The sequence below is a fragment of the Magallana gigas genome, chromosome 4 (assembly GCF_963853765.1).
Source record: "Magallana gigas chromosome 4, xbMagGiga1.1, whole genome shotgun sequence".
NCBI classification, from domain to species: domain Eukaryota; kingdom Metazoa; phylum Mollusca; class Bivalvia; order Ostreida; family Ostreidae; genus Magallana; species Magallana gigas.
Window position 1 is genome coordinate 3,139,023 of NC_088856.1, and position 16,370 is coordinate 3,155,392.

The 16,370-nt window shown below is 34.6% G+C and overlaps 1 protein-coding gene across 1 annotated transcript; it reads right to left on the minus strand.

Annotated features, from left to right (window-relative positions):
* Positions 1–5,515: 5,515 nt before the first annotated feature.
* On the minus strand, positions 5,516–7,843 carry LOC105317763 (protein toll-like). Its single transcript, XM_011414495.3, has one exon. It carries the CDS (start codon positions 7,841–7,843, stop codon positions 5,516–5,518), a length of 2,328 nt encoding a protein of 775 aa, XP_011412797.3.
* Between the last annotated feature and the right edge of the window lie 8,527 nt (positions 7,844–16,370).

Below are 16,370 nucleotides of genomic sequence, written 5' to 3' on the forward strand. Positions count from 1 at the left end.
TGAAATCCAAATTGATTCGTGTCGATAATTCCTGCAAAATTACAATCTTGTGTGCCCAATTTCTTTTAATTTCATTATTCTGATTAAAACAAACTACCAAGTATGAACTTGATTATGATTTACGTTTGTGACAAAACATATTTATATATATTTTGCTGATTTTAAACACAACAGGAATAAGTAATTAACACAGTTGGGTGCATGGACCAAAATTTTTATATTGTTAAATGGATATAATCCTATAATTAACCATGCAAAAGTTCAAAGTGATTTTTGTTTTGTTTTTACCAGAATTAATGGGGTAAAGTGATATCAAAAACTCTAATAAAGGAATCACTTACAGAACTTTTAAAACAAAGTTTGTGTGTGAAGAATATCTAAACATATCGCATTGAAAACTTATAACAACCAACCACCGTCTCCAAACAGAGGTTGCTGGAACATTTTATATTGTCATGTGATGGATTGAAATTTATGTAATAATACATGTAAATAAAGGGGGACAAATTTCATTGAATATTTGTTAGAATGTAACGCACTATCCTCGATTCGAAAAGGACTTTTAGCAACAACAAAAAAGAAAAAAAAAACTTACGTTGGAAATGCCTGCTGCCCAATCCAGTTGTTTAAATTGCAACTTCTCGCGGGCCTTCCTTTTCCGAGCTTGCCGGTGTAACGTAGAATAATGACCCCCATAGAAAAATGACCGGGGGGTCATTTTTCGACGAAGAATAATGCCTGAAGAATGAGTGCCATTTTCATAAAAATGAGCACACTCTATACATGATGGAAAGTGACCCCTGTAGAATAATGAACCCCTAATAGATTGAAGTTTTCAGGATAATTTTTTTATTATTTGTGAAATAGTCTTGACAATATTGTAATTTTTACTACAGTTTACAAAAAGTAACAGAAATTATAATTCATATTCAAATAAACTAAAAGTGAAGGAAGTGGCATATCTTAGAAAATAAAAAAAACATTTCGTTATAACAAGATCAGTACCGACGTATTGTATCGGGATATGGGTGTCACATTAACAACGAGTTCCATTTACATGTATTACATTATATTAAAAGAGTGACAACACTTTAGAAATTATTTTGAGATACAAGACACTATAAAACAAAAGTCTTTTTATTGGCGATGAAAGAGTAGACTCGATATTGTTCATGAAATGTACTTGCATTGACGATTTCACCCTACTACAAACTACTGGGTATGCAAGTGCATCACCCAGAATTAATAATGAAACCAAAATTATGAAAAGTTTACTCCATTGTTAGGCATTATTTATAACCATGCTGAAGTCAGCAGCCACTAACAGCAGCCAATAAAGCAAGTAGAAGCTATAACGGCCAATAAGGGAATTCGTCAAAGTACTGAGAGTACTCGAACAGAAATACACGGTTATAGCGAACACGCTTATAATGAATTGACGCTTACAGCGAAGTGAATTTCATTCCCCAAGTCTGTATTTCATGTTGTAAACTTGACAGATATAACGAATTACGCTTATAACGAAGTTAAATTGTCCGTCCGTGGGACTTCGTTATAAGCGTGTATTACTGTACATTTTACTTTATCATCGGCATACGTTAATTAATATCAAGATGATTGATGTATCAATCGTTTGTAGGAGCATTGACAACTTCGTAGGCAGTGAAGATGGTGCGATCAAAATCAAGGGAGATAATTATAAACCCCTCGGAACCACCCGGTGGTTATCGTATAGCCCAAATTTCAGACCTGGAAATAATAGCCCAATAGGTCTCCTGCACTGCCCTGCAATTCGTTTGAAGTACATTTTAAAGAAAAGGGAGATAACGGTCCACCATTTACCACAATATTGTTGTGAAGATTTAAAAAATCACAAAGTTCTTGTGAGTTAAATGGACATATATAGATTTGATAGAAGCCCTCAGACCCTTGTTACAAATATTAAGAAAACTCCTCTACATAACGGGTGTGTTTCTACGTTCGTGTAATAAAAATCAAGGGGGGTATAAGCCCCTAAAATGAGCCCGAATAACTTTTAAACGTTTTTAGAAATAATTTCTTCTTATAATATTCGACCAGTGTTCATTATCTATTTAATATTTACTATAGTTCAGTCCAGTTCGTGGTAAAGCATCAAGTATAGTTCAGCAGATTTCTCACAAGTGCAGCGTCATATCCCGCCATACTAGTATGTCGACGAGAGAAGAGACGTAACTGTTAACAATCAATTTGTGGCAATGAAAGTGTGTTTGTGTGTGTTTGTGTGTGTTTGCTACAGATATAAACAACTAAATACATCGATTTCTTTACAAGTTCGGTGTTTATAAATTCAATATCAGCTGAATAGAGTGAAAATTTAAGTGATATCTTGGATACGCGGTAACCATTTTCGATTCTTGTTTACAGCGGGGGTCATTTTTAAACGGGGGTCATTTCTCTTCATGTTGAACATGAAGAAAAATAACCCCTGGGTCTTATCAAATTATTCTACAGCAAGGGGTGGGGGGGGTCATTATTTTACGTCGAAAAATGATCTTTTCTACAGGGGTCATTACTCTTCTTTACACCGCAAAGGCCCGAGAAGTTGCGATTGTCAAATCTTCGTTTTGAAAAGAATTTTAGCAAGAACATATTATGTCAAATCAAATACTCCACAGTTTTGTATAATTCATTATCGAACACCAACTCTGTATCTCTAAAAACAAAATTCTATATCCATAACAATATTTTATGAGATTGTCTGTTCTTCACAAAGAAAAAATGATAGAGCTAGACTGTTTGTATATATGTGGATATGTTTATAGAACTTGTACATCTTGTGCCATTTATGTGTATATTGATGATTTGAATTGAATCGATAAATGATATACGTTTCTCTGTCAGTATATTTTAAAGAGACCTGTGGGTCGCATCGCTCACCTGATTTATATTTTACAAATTCAATTTTTAAAAAATAAAATCAGAACTTTAATCTCTGTTAAATTTGGATTTTTCATGAATTATATTTCATTTTGCCTAATGGAAGGATAGTGGCGTATTTATTTACGTTGAACACGCCAACCTGAATGTGTACTTATCACGTGACACACGTGGTACAGACGTGTTACATATGAAAGGGGGATGTTACACTTCCAAATTGCAACGTTCTGTTGTTCGAAATAGACAATTAATGAAATTAAATATTCATTGATTATGTTGTAGCGTAGCCATTATCCGAAAGTTAAAAATCTGTTGGGGCTGTCATGTTGTAAATATTGAATAGACTAAGTCCCACTAAAGGCAAAATTTACAACATTCATGGCTTTTACACTTTAACCCTTACATGTGAATAATCGCTTTTTTAATAAAAGTATTGTACGGTTTAAAACAATGCCTAAATCTTAATTATGATGTTACAGTATTTCCATCCACATTGATATCACAAGGTGTCCAATAAAACCAGCTGGAGCCAGGTAAACATCAAATGTCCTTTCTAACGAGGAAAACCACTTGAATTAATATCCCTCGAAAGAAGTTCAGTGAATCTCCTAGCTTTTGCGTATGGATTGATTTTGATAGATGTACCTGACGGCGCTTGAGTATAAGAGGGGTTTTTTTCAATTAAATTTGTATACCAAGGTTTTTCAATTTTTATTTATAGATTTAGGGCGGAAATAAAAGTCTATGAAGATCCAATATTACAGTTTACAATGTACTCATTCCATAAATGAATGTTTATATCTACCTTAGATATAATAATATAGGGGTATTCAGATTGGTTTTAATTTTTTAGGGAGCACTTCATCGATCCAACGCAAACAAAACTAAAGCACACATCTGTAATGTATGGTTTATTCATGGGTTTAACTTTTATATTACCTCTATCAAATGCACATCGAGATAGAGAACGCAATTGTACCAAATACGTCGTAAATCTTTCTACACGTACATGTATATACAGAACATATTAAAATCTGTTTGCTTTTCAAAGACATTAATCATTGTTCGATGAGAAAATAACATGCAGTGTGTATTTCATATAAGTACACGAAATTACCCATCAAATGACCTTGTCTAGATATTCTAATTTTTCTGCGTAATAGATCATTTTTCTGGAGGTAAAGTCCCGGTTTTTCTCAATGACCCTCGTCAATATTTGATCTCAAATTTCTTTAACATCGATATCCGTGTACGTATGACTCATAAAAACCCGTTGCAAGATTTTTTATGGAACTATTGATTTTTCAACAACGGGTTACATTCTCAATGTACATACAATCTACATACTAGCTACCTTTTTTTTCGAATATAAATGACATGTTTCACATCTTAGATTTTATGTTTTCCGTAAATGGTTGTATTAAAGACATGCACGTCTATAATCTACATTATTCAGAAAAAAATAGAACTAAAGATTACAATTCTCAAAGCCCTGCATTACCAAACAAACAATAACATATATACATATTCGTACAATAACGTTACATGATACTTTCGACCATACAGGACACTGAAATAATGCACACATATAAATTTAACAAATCATGAAATAAACATAAAAAAATAAACCCTTCATGGATATACATGAAATAGCGCTACTGTACACATAAATTCGCTTTGCTTTAAATACGCATGACCAGGACAATGGAAAGGAATTCTTGGAAAAGTTCATTTGCATCTCAACATGAAATTTTGTACCTATACAAATAATTGTGTGGTCTACAATTAATTAGTAGAATCTCTGTTATATATTTAGAATGACTCACGGGTATTTTGTTAAGATTATTCATTTATTACATCTTAATAATTCCAACTAATTAAAATGGCATGGTGTTAGAACCGTTTTAACAAGAGCTTGTACTTGGTTGTGTCAAACAGCAATGTGACTTAGGCCTGTCTATTTCATTGCTGGCCACTCAGCCATGCCAACAAGATTTGTCTGGGGTTTTTTTTTAGCTAAGACCATGCAATCCATGCATGTTTCGCTCAAAACCAGCGTCATTTCCTACTTGTTTTGAGGCAAAAAATAGATAGTTACTAGTACGTCATACCGAAAGTCCAAGGTCTTGTTAAAATGGTTCTATTTATCAAACGATGAAAACAAAGAATGAAATCTGACAAAGAATTTAAAATCTTGCTTTCATGTCATTTACATTCATTTGTGCGTGCTAGCTTTCCTACGTTACCAACGATACAATTTTCCTTTTAATAATAAATTCATACCAACCACATAACTATTTTAAATAAATGGCTTTAGGTTACCATGAAATAAACATAACATCGCTTTATATTTTACTGCTTACAGACCTAAAGATTGTCTAGTGGAACAGCAAATCTCTACTTATCAAAACTGATTAAAGCGTGTGGATACCAATAATAATCCCCGCACATCATTTCACCTGAGACATAAGATATAAAAATACGTACCCCATCCTTAACATATATACAATGTACCAGTATCACAATTAAAATGGCATCTATTTTTATCAATATTAATTCCATAGAATACATTGAATTTAATTTGACGCCTGCTTACTTACGTGACATCTACCTTAATAAATTCGCTTGGATATATTTTGACAGACCGGGGAGGATTGAACTTGGTTGAATTAAAAGTTAGTTTCGGAGTATCCACCCACCGAAGCTGCGAGGGGTAAGGTGATCTGGGATAGGTTGGGTTGTACTCCAAACTTTCTGGCCGAAACTTTTGGTTTGGTGTAGAACACCGGGGAATGTTGGTAATATAAGGACCCATTAAGGACACAACGTCTACCCATGGGCTTCCTTTAGCCATTTTATCATCCTTCTCGCGTGTGAAAATCTCCAACTTTAAACGTTCCATAATTTCCTCAAATATTCTTCCTTTCCTGTTGGAAAAATCCACCACAAGTCCTAGTCGCCAGAACGCTTTAATTTGACGTTGATCGATGTTTTTTACACGCATTTGGTCGTAATTGACCACGGCAATGTTTCGTAGCGTTTCCGCTTTAAATATATGCCAAGCGTGACGCCATTCCTGAAGAGACCATATAGACACATCTTCATCGGCAAGAAAATCGTCGTCCACAATGAACAAAAACTTCTTGCTCATTTGTAAGTGTTCCAAGATGGCGTCCGATCTGGGACTTCCCAGCGCAAAGTCCCTGCACGGTAGACAAAGCGAGTATCCCCTAGCATTCAGCCAAGGCTCAAGCTTGTTCCGCACCCAGGAGTAGAGCTGAGGATTATTCTCATTGAACGAAATGTACACGTCATATTTAAAGTACGAGTTTCCAGAAATGGTATCCTTTTGGTTGTCACGCCTAATAAGAAGATATATCTCATATTGATACTGATATAGCAGCCAAGCTATGCATCCTAACATCAGTGAGGACACTGCAAGAGCTATCGCTATTCCAATGGCGGTCCAGTTAACCTCGTTGGGACATTCCAAAGCCTTCTTTGTCCACACCGATGAAGGTAATACTTGGCCATCCTCCGTGATGCAGAAAAAGTTGTTGTTACCCGGACATAACGCCGCCTTGGGACTGTTGGCCCAATGTCCCATCCATAAGATTTGACAATGGCATTTCAAATACATAACGCCAAAGGATACATTACATGGGTGCAGTGTCTCGAGAGATTTAGGGACATTCCGAATCTTGGAATTGTTTCTGAACCAAAGTCTTTGTAAATCTGTTGATTGCCTTAACGACTTGTCAGAAATAAAACTTAGATCATTGTTGTTCATATTGAAGGCTATGGTTTGGTTAAGGTATTCTGCTGTTTTAAACTGTGTGATGTGGTTTATGCCAAAGTCCAGGTCAAGTAATTGTCCGGCGGGGGCTGATGGAAGTGTTTTAGGGAGGGACGTACGGGAAGTGTTCGAACAGTTTACGACCAGCCGGTTTTGTGAAGGCTGATGGAAGCAGAGGCACCCCAGGGGGCACCTGTCCTGTCTTTCGATTTCGCAGGTAAACTCATCGAGGCGACCTTGATTCACAAGGTTCACAATAGACTGACCCTTCAGAGCTGGCGGACCAGCGCAGGTGACATTGAAATAGCTTCTCCAGATTTTCTTTATGATATCCTTGGATAACTCGAGAAAGGGCTGCATTTTGCAGTCACACGTGAAATTGGCATTCGTGAAATCGAATCCAAAATTAAATACCTTACCCAGTTCCCGAAGATCACTGAATCCCAAGTTTTCAAAATTTGGAAACGACATAAAATCGTTGTGCGATAGATCGACGAAACCGCCGTCACCGTAGTCCTTTGCTGTGTCGACGATCCATCCAATATCGTTCACAAGTTCCTTGATAGCATTATTCGAAAAATCCGCTGTACAGAACGGGGTATCGATGACGACATTAGTGATATCAACACTGGTCAGCGAGTTATCCTTAAAAATGATATGAAGCATCCCCAGGGACGGGTCAGAGATCGTGTTGGGTTCGATGACAGTCAGGAAGTTATAGGACAGATCCAGAATCCGAAGTTCTGTCATACCCAGCAGTGTCGAGTTACTAAGGTACGTCACAAGGTTGTTCCGAAGAATCAGCGTGTCTAAACGTTCCATACAATTTATGTTTTCCAAAGCCATTATCTTGTTCCAACTTAAATCCACTTCCACCAGGTCCCTGATCTGGCACAAGTTTCCAGGGATCTGGGTGAGAAAGCCCCTCGTGTGGACCAGCTTTGAGATATTCTGACCGAGGTCGTGGGGATCGTACACCGCCATCCCCCGGCCTCGGCGATACACATACTCTATCTCCACTCGCCGGTACGGCCATTTTGGAGAGCAGTTCCAGATCGGTTGGGCATAGCAGCTGCAGCAGTGTGTTTGTTGGTTCTTCTCTTTCTCCAGACAGGAGTTAGGACACATTAAGATTGTCGATCTGTTGTGGTTAGGCTGTTGCCAAGGAAAGCAATTACCGAACAAGCATGGATCTTGAGAAAGAAACCCATTAACCGTTTCGCCACAGAAAATGATGCAGAATACAGACCAAAATAAGTGAAGCACTGCCATGGCAAAAGTTTAGGTCTGTGATCGATCAGGAAGTGTTTTATGTCTTTATCTAGTGCATGTTTTAGTCACGTGCATGCACGGAATTGCCAAAGACACGATCTGTGCCAATTTAGACCCACCTGTAACTGTTTTATATATGATTGACAGATTTATTTGTGTACACAGTGTTGAAACACTGGCAGGTCTTAAAATTTAAATCATTTTATGTCCAAAATGAATGCTTTTATGTGATAAAATTATTTTATATCACCATGCAAGCATCTATATTTTACCTGTATATCGGATTATATAGGTATAGGAGCTTTCGTAATGTCTTGGAGGACCTAATTGTGAATTATAAATTGGTTCAGAATAAAATGTACTTAAGGGAAAGCTGGCCCTCTCCGTATACATTCATGTGGTGGGAAAATAGATGTGTGATTTAGACTGTGGAAACAAGTCCTCGCGTCACACTGTATTTCACTTTTTACTTCTTCTATAGGCCTAATCATGATTGAAGATAAAATACGACTATAACTTGCCTACTTGTTTCTTTCAACGAATCCTTATAAAGCAAAATGATACTCGCATTGTAAAGCTTAAAGTATGATTTATTTGTACTATGGATATAATTATATTACTTTATTTTGTAAAATGTAAATGTATATGTAACACCATTATTTTTGGTACAAAATTACCGATCGGGGGGGGGGGGGGGGGGGGGGGTTGTTACACCGCAGGTGAGGTATATATGTATGTAATGAGGGCCTCTGCGCAGGTAATTCCTCAAACGAATGTTGTATGTTACTTTAGATAGAGGAATAAAAACTCGTAGAACCTAGATGTGATTGATGTATAAAAAATATTGATTTGAGAATAACAAGAATTATCAGTTAATTATCATTAACTACAATGTATATATCTGCAGTTTTCTCTACCTTTAAGTCCAGTAGGAACATATTAACATATCATTCTTTGTTTCGTTTTGGTTATGCTGATAAACAATTTTTATGATAAGCTTAATTATCTCTTAAGAAACATTGTCCACGACAATAGTATTGATTTTGTCTGAAATTGGATTTTCCCCAACACAAATCTGTGCCCTCTAAACCTTTATTTTGGAAAGTATACACATTCATTCTCTGTGCAGGAACTGCGATGATAAGAAAAGAGATATATTCAACAAAATCTAATGCATGGAGAATATCATGTGTCAACATTAAAAAATAAATGTGCTAAAAATTATGGGTGTCTTATCAAAAGATTTTTGTAGGCCAATTCGACTTGTTTCTTTATCCCTTGATTATGAGAAATATCTGTGTAAATTGATTCTGTACCCCTTTAATTTAAACATTTGTTTAAAGCTATTTTAAAACCGTTTCTGTTAAATATATCCCTTGGTTATCCCTATTAAATGTCTCTCTATCCCTTACCCATGGGATAGCAGTGTATATCTGTATCCCTTTCCCATGAAATATCTGTGTTAAATATCTCTGTATCCCATATCCATCGGATATCCATGTTAAATGTCTTTGTATTCATCAACCACAATATTTGTCTTAAATAACTTTCAATCCCCTATCTATAGGCTTATTTAACTGTGTTAAATGCATCTGTATCCCTGATCAATTTTAGATATTTGTGTTAAATTCATTATGACATATGTAAGTTAATTGTGTCTGTATCTCTCATCCAAAGAATATCTTTATTTCAACCATTTCATCTATACTGCTTATCCCTGTGATATCTGTGATTAATGTCTATGCATCCGTTATCCATGAGATATCTGTGTTAAATGGCTCTGTATCCCTTATTATCAATGTGATATCTGCTTTAAATGTCTCTGTATCCCTTATCCATGAAATATCTGTGTTAATGCCTCTGTATCCCTTTTCATCAATGTGATACTGCTTTAAATGTCTCTGTATCCCTTATCCATGAGATATCTGTGTTGAATGTCTCTGTATCCCTTATCATCAATGTGATATCTGCTTTAAATGTCATTGTATCCCTTATCCCTGTGGTATCTGTGTTAAATGTCTATGCATCCGTTATCTATGAGATATCTGTGTTGAATGTCTCTGTATCCCTTATCAATGAGATATATGTGTTAAATGGCTCTGTATCCCTTATCCATGAGATATCTGTGTTAAATGTCTCTGTATCCCTTATCATCAATGTGATATCAGCTTTAAATGTCTCTGAATCCTTTATCCCTGTGATATCTGTGTTAAATGTCCCTGTATCCCTTATCGTCAATGTGATGTCTGCTTTAAATATCTCTGTATCCTTTATCCATGAAATATCTGTGTTGAATGTCTCAGTATCCCTTTCCATGAGATATTTGTGTTGAATGTCTCTGTATCACTTATCCATGAGATATCTGTGTTAAAAACCTCTGTATCCTTTATCTAAAAGATATCTGTATAAAATAAATTTTTAACCATTATCCAAGAGATATCTGCGTTAAATGTCTCAGAATCCCTTATCCATAAGATATCTTTTTTGAATGTCTCTGTGTCCCTTATCTATTGGACAGCTGTGTTGAATGGTTCTTTATCCCATATCCATGAGATCTGTGTTGTATGACTCTGTATCCCTTATTCATGAGATATCTGTGTTGAATGGTTTTGTATCCCTTATCCGTGAGATATCTGTGTAAATTATCTCTGTATTCTTTATCCGTGAGATATTTGTGTTGAATGGTTCTACATGTATATCCCATATCTATGAGATATCTGTGTTGCATTGTTCTGTATTCCTTATCCATGAGATATCTGTGTTGAATATTTCTGTATCACTTATCAATGAGATTTCTGTGTTGAATTGTTCTGTATCCCATATCAATGAGATATCTGTGTTGAATGCCTCTGTATTCCTTATCAATGAGATATCTGTGTTGAATTGTTCTGTATCCCATATTCATGAGATATCTGTGTTGAATGTCTCTGTATTCCTTATCAATGAGATATCTGTGTTGAATGGTTCTATATCCCCTATCCATGAGATATCTGTGTTGAATGCCTCTGTATATGTATTCCTTATCAATGAGATTTCTGTGCTGAATGTCTCTGTATCCCTTATCAATGAGATATCTGTGTTGAATGGTTCTATATCCCATATCAATTAGATATCTGTGTTGAATGCCTCCGTATTCCTTATCCATGAGATATCTGTGTTGAATGTCTCTGTATCCATTATTTATGAGATATCTGTGCTGAATATCTCTGTATCCCTTATCAATGAGATATCTGTGTTGAATGCCTCCGTATTCCTTTACACTGAGATATCTGTGTAAAACGCCTCCGTATTCCTTATCCATGAGATATCTGTGTTGAATTGTTCTGTATCCCTTATCCATAAGATATCTGTGTTGAATGCCTCTGTATTCCTTATCCAATAATTCTGTGAATCTCCAGTACTGATAATTACACATTTTCAATGTAGTGTATGTATGCTCTATACAGAAATACCAATGACAACGTTACTCGAGTTGAGACCCATCTTGATATATGTTTGTGACTTTTTTAAAATTATTGGATTTTTTAAAATTGTTTTTGAGGTTTTTTCTGTTTTGTCTGTTTGTTTTTGCTTCTTTTTTCCAATCTAGAACAGTTTCCCAGGTAATATGAACAACAAAGCCAAGGTCATAGAAAATGTACTTAAGGGAGAGCTGGCCCTCTCCGTATACATTCATGCGTTGGGAAAATAGATGTGTGATTTAGACTGTGGAAACAAGTCCTAGCGTTACACTGTATTTCGCTTTTTACTTCTTCTATAGGCCTAATAATGATTGAAGATAAAATACGACTATAACTTGCCTACATGTTTATTTCAACGAATCCTTACATAAGCAAAACGATACTCGCATTGTAAAGCTTAAAGTATGATTTATTTGTACTATGGATATAATTATATTTCTTTTTTTTTGGTAAAATATAAATGTATATGTAACATCATTATTTTTGGTACAAAATTACCGAATGGGGTGGGGGGGGGGGGGGGGGGTGGGGGGGGGTGACACCGCAGGTGAGGTATATATGTATGTAATGAGGGCCTCTGCGGAGGTGATTCCTCAAACAAATGCTGTATGTTACTTCAAATAGAATTTAAAAAAAAAAAAAAAAACTTGGAGAACCTAGGTAAAATTTATGTCTAAAAAATATTTATTTGAGAATAACAAGAATTATCAGTTATTTATCATTAACTACAATGTATATATCTGCAGTTTTCTTTACCGTTAAGTCTAGTAGGAACACGTTATCAAAGCTTCATTCTTCGTTTCTTTTTTGGTTTATATGCTGATAAACAATTTTTATGATAAGCTTATCTCTTGAGAAACATGTACATGCCAATAGTATTGATTTTGTCTGAAATTGGACTTTCCCCAACACAAATCTGTGCCCTCTAAACCTTCTCTGTGTAGGAACCGCGATGATAAGAAAAGAGATATATTCAACAAAATCTAATGCGTGGACAATATCATGTGTCAACATTTTAAAAAAAATTTAAAAATAAATGTGCTTAAAATTATGGGTGTCTTATCAAAAGAATTTTGTAGGCCAATTCGACTTTTTTCTTTATCCCTTGATTATGAGAAATATCTGTGTAAATTGATTCTGTACCCCTTTGATTTAAACATTTGTTTAAAGCTGTTTTAAAACCCTTTATGTGAATATACCCCTTGGTTATCCCTTTTAAATGTCTCTCTATCCCTTACCCATGGAATAGCTGTGTATATCTGTATCCCTTACCCATGAAATATCTGTGTTAAATATCTCTGTATCCCATATCCATCGGATATCCGTGTTAAATGTCATTGTATTCATTTACCATAATATATGTCTTAAAAAACTTTCAATCCCCTATCTATAAGCGTATTTAACTGTGTTAAATGCATCTGTATCCCTGATCAATGTTAGATATATGTGTTAAATTCATCATGAGCTATGTAAGTAAATTGTGTCTGTATCTCTCATCCAAAGGACATCTTTATTTCAACCATTTCATCTATACTGCTTATCCCTGTGATATCTGTGTTAAATGGCTCTGTATCCGTTATCATCAATGTGATATCTGCTTTAAATGTCATTGTATCCCTTATCCCTGTGATATCTGTATTAAATGTCTCTGTACATACCTTATAATCAATGTGATATCTGCTTTAAATGTCTCTGTATCTCTTAGCCATGAGATATCTGTGTTAAATAGCTCTGTGTCACTTATCATCAATGTGATATCTGCTTTTAATGTATCTGTATCCTTTATCCATGTGATATCTGTGTTCAATGTCTATGCATCCGTTATCCATGAGATATTTGTGTTGAATGTCTCTGTATCCCTTATCATCAATGTGGTATCTGCTTTAAATGCTTTTGTATCTCTTTTCCCTGTGGTATCTGTGTTAAATGACTATGTATACCTTATCATCAATGTGATATCTGTTTTAAATGTCTCTGTATCCCTTATCCCTGTGATATCTGTGTTAAATGTCTATGTATCTCTTATCATCAATGTGATATCTGCTTTAAATGTCTCTGTATCCATGAGATATCTGTGTTAAATGGCTCTGTATCCCTTATTATCAATGTGATATCTGCTTTAAATGTCTCTGTATCCCTTATTCATGAGATATCTGTGTTGAATGTCTCTGTATCTCTTATCCTTTATCCGTGAAATATCTGTGTTGAATGTCTCAGTATCCCTTTCCTTGAGATATTTGTGTTGAATGTCTCTGTATCACTTATCCATGAGATATCTGTGTAAAAAACCTCTGTATCCCTTATCCAAAAGATATCTGTATTAAATAAATTTTTATCCCTTATCCATGAGATATCTGAGTTAAATGTCCCTGTGTCCCTTATCTATTGGACACCTGTGTTGAATGGTTCTATATCCGATATCCATGAGATATCTGTGTTGAATGACTCTGTATCCCTTAATCATGATATATTTGTGTTGAATGGTTCTGTATCCCTTATCCGTGAGATATCTGTGTAAATTATCTCTGTATCCCTTATCCATTAGATATCTGTGTTGAATGGTTCTATATCCCATATCTATGAGATATCTGTGTTGAATGCCTCTGTATTCCTTATCTATGAGATATCTGTGTTGAATTGTTTCGTATCCCTTATCCATGAGATATCCGTGTTGAATTGTTCTGTATCCATTATCCATGAGATATCTGTGTTGAATGCCTCTGTATCCATTATCTATGAGATATCTGTGTTGAATGCCTCTGTATCCATTATCCATGATATATCTGTGTTGAATTGTTCTGTATCCTTTATCCATGAGATATCTGTGTTGAATTGTTCTGTATCCCTTATCCATGAGATATCTGTGTTGAATTGTTATGTATCCATTATCCATGAGATATCTGTGTTGAATACCTCTGTATTCCTTATCCAATAATTCTGTGAATTTCCAATACTGATAATTACACGTTTTAAATGTACTGTATGTATGCTCTCTCAGGGATGTGTATATATATATATATATATATATATATATATATATATATATATATATATATATATATATATATATATATATATATATATATATATATATATATATATATATATATATATATATATACCAATAACGACGTCTCTCGAGTTGAGACCCGTCTTGATATATATGTGTGACTTTTTAAAAATTATTGGTTTTTTATTGTTTTGGGTTTTTATTGGTTTTGTCTGTTTGTTTTTGCTTCTTTTTTTTTGGTTGCTGTTTTTTTTCAATCTAGAACAGATTCCCAGGTAATGTGAACTACAAAGCCAAGGTAATAGAAATGGTCAATGTCAGACTTTTATGACGCAGTTCATTTTCCAATGCGCTTAGTATAGCGAAATTTATATATTGGTTGTAATTCATCACCTGGCGAAGAGCTAGGAGGCGGGGGGGGGGGGGGGGGGCTTAAACTTATACATAATTAACCTTATGATCTTTCTTTTATTACCTTTTCTCAAGGTGTTTGTCGAGATCAATATTAATATTTCCTCATTCTCCGATCCATTGTAGTAAAAGAGTTAAATGAAATGGTCAAGTGTGTTTCGATGAATTACAAGAGGAATACAATCGTTCACTAGCTGTACTTGAGAGAAACATTATCTGTGATTTATATATGTTTATAGCCGTGAGACTTGTAACCTGGGTCCACTTGTGTTGTAAAACCCGCACCGTTAGTTTACCGTCTATCAACTTCCGCGTTTACGGTTATAAATTGTTTACACAAACAATTTGAATTTGAAAACCCTGAGAAAGGGTAAATTTAATATCAACAACTCTAGTTAAGGAATCTCTTTCAGAATTTAAAAAACAAAGTTTGTATGTAAAGAATATTCAAATGTATCACAGTCTAGGAAATTTAGAATTATTCTTAAACCAAGCAATCGCCATTTTCAGACCATTAGAATTAAGTCGGTCAGTTTGCATCGTCAAGAAGAAGTTTTGTTGTAGATTTATGTAACAATAATCAAACTGGGGACGAGTTTCAGTGACTACCCGTTAATGTAACGTATTATCGTCGCGATCGATTCGAAGAAAAGACTTTTAGCAACAACAAAAAGCCTCTATAATTTATCATCAAATATATCAACTCTGTATCTCTTAAAAAACTTTCATTTTGTATTTTCCTGTTCTCTAAAATCTATTAAGCTATCTTTGCTCATTAAGACTGTATACAGTGCATTTATAATTAAATTTGTTTATTTGACTTGTACATCTTATACCATTTATACCAGTGGGGTTTTTACTATAATAAACGAATGAATTCAATAGAATCGAATAAAATTTGAGTGGAGTGATACATGTACATGTAATTAGTTTTGATTTTATTTTTTTGAAGAAGGATTATGGTTACATCGATATGTATAAACATGGGTTTTGCTTATTTTTTAAAAATTCATTTGTATTAATTTTAAAATGCAGCTGCTGTTGTGTACATGCATATGCTGTTGTGTTCATATGCGAATTATATATAGTTTACACGTATAATTTTACATGTACCTTAATTCCCTATAACATTTTTGCATTAGAAAGTTATTGATTATTATTAGTTGCATGGGGTCCTAAAATTTTACTATGTGAATTTAATAAGTTTCACTCTTAAATCCGCGTATGATGTTAAAAATCAAGTTTGGTTTAGGCAGCCGCATGGTAATATTATATCTAAAAAAATATATATTGACATTTCAAAATTGCCATTAAAAAGCAAATCCAACTAAATGTTTATAAACTGATAAACTAAATTTTAAAGTTATCCAAGGTCTCTATAAAATTAAAATGTCCTAAAGTTAAAAGATGTTATCATTTTTTTCGGTTGAATGATTTCCAATTATTGCGGATTTGACCTATAATTCCTTTCCGAACTACTTCCGCGTACGTCACATTCGAG

What these genes read in the sequence shown, in the direction of transcription:
- LOC105317763 (XM_011414495.3), bottom strand. Translation starts at nt 7,843, where the DNA reads ATGTGTCCTAACTCCTGTCTGGAGAAAGAGAAGAACCAACAAACACAC.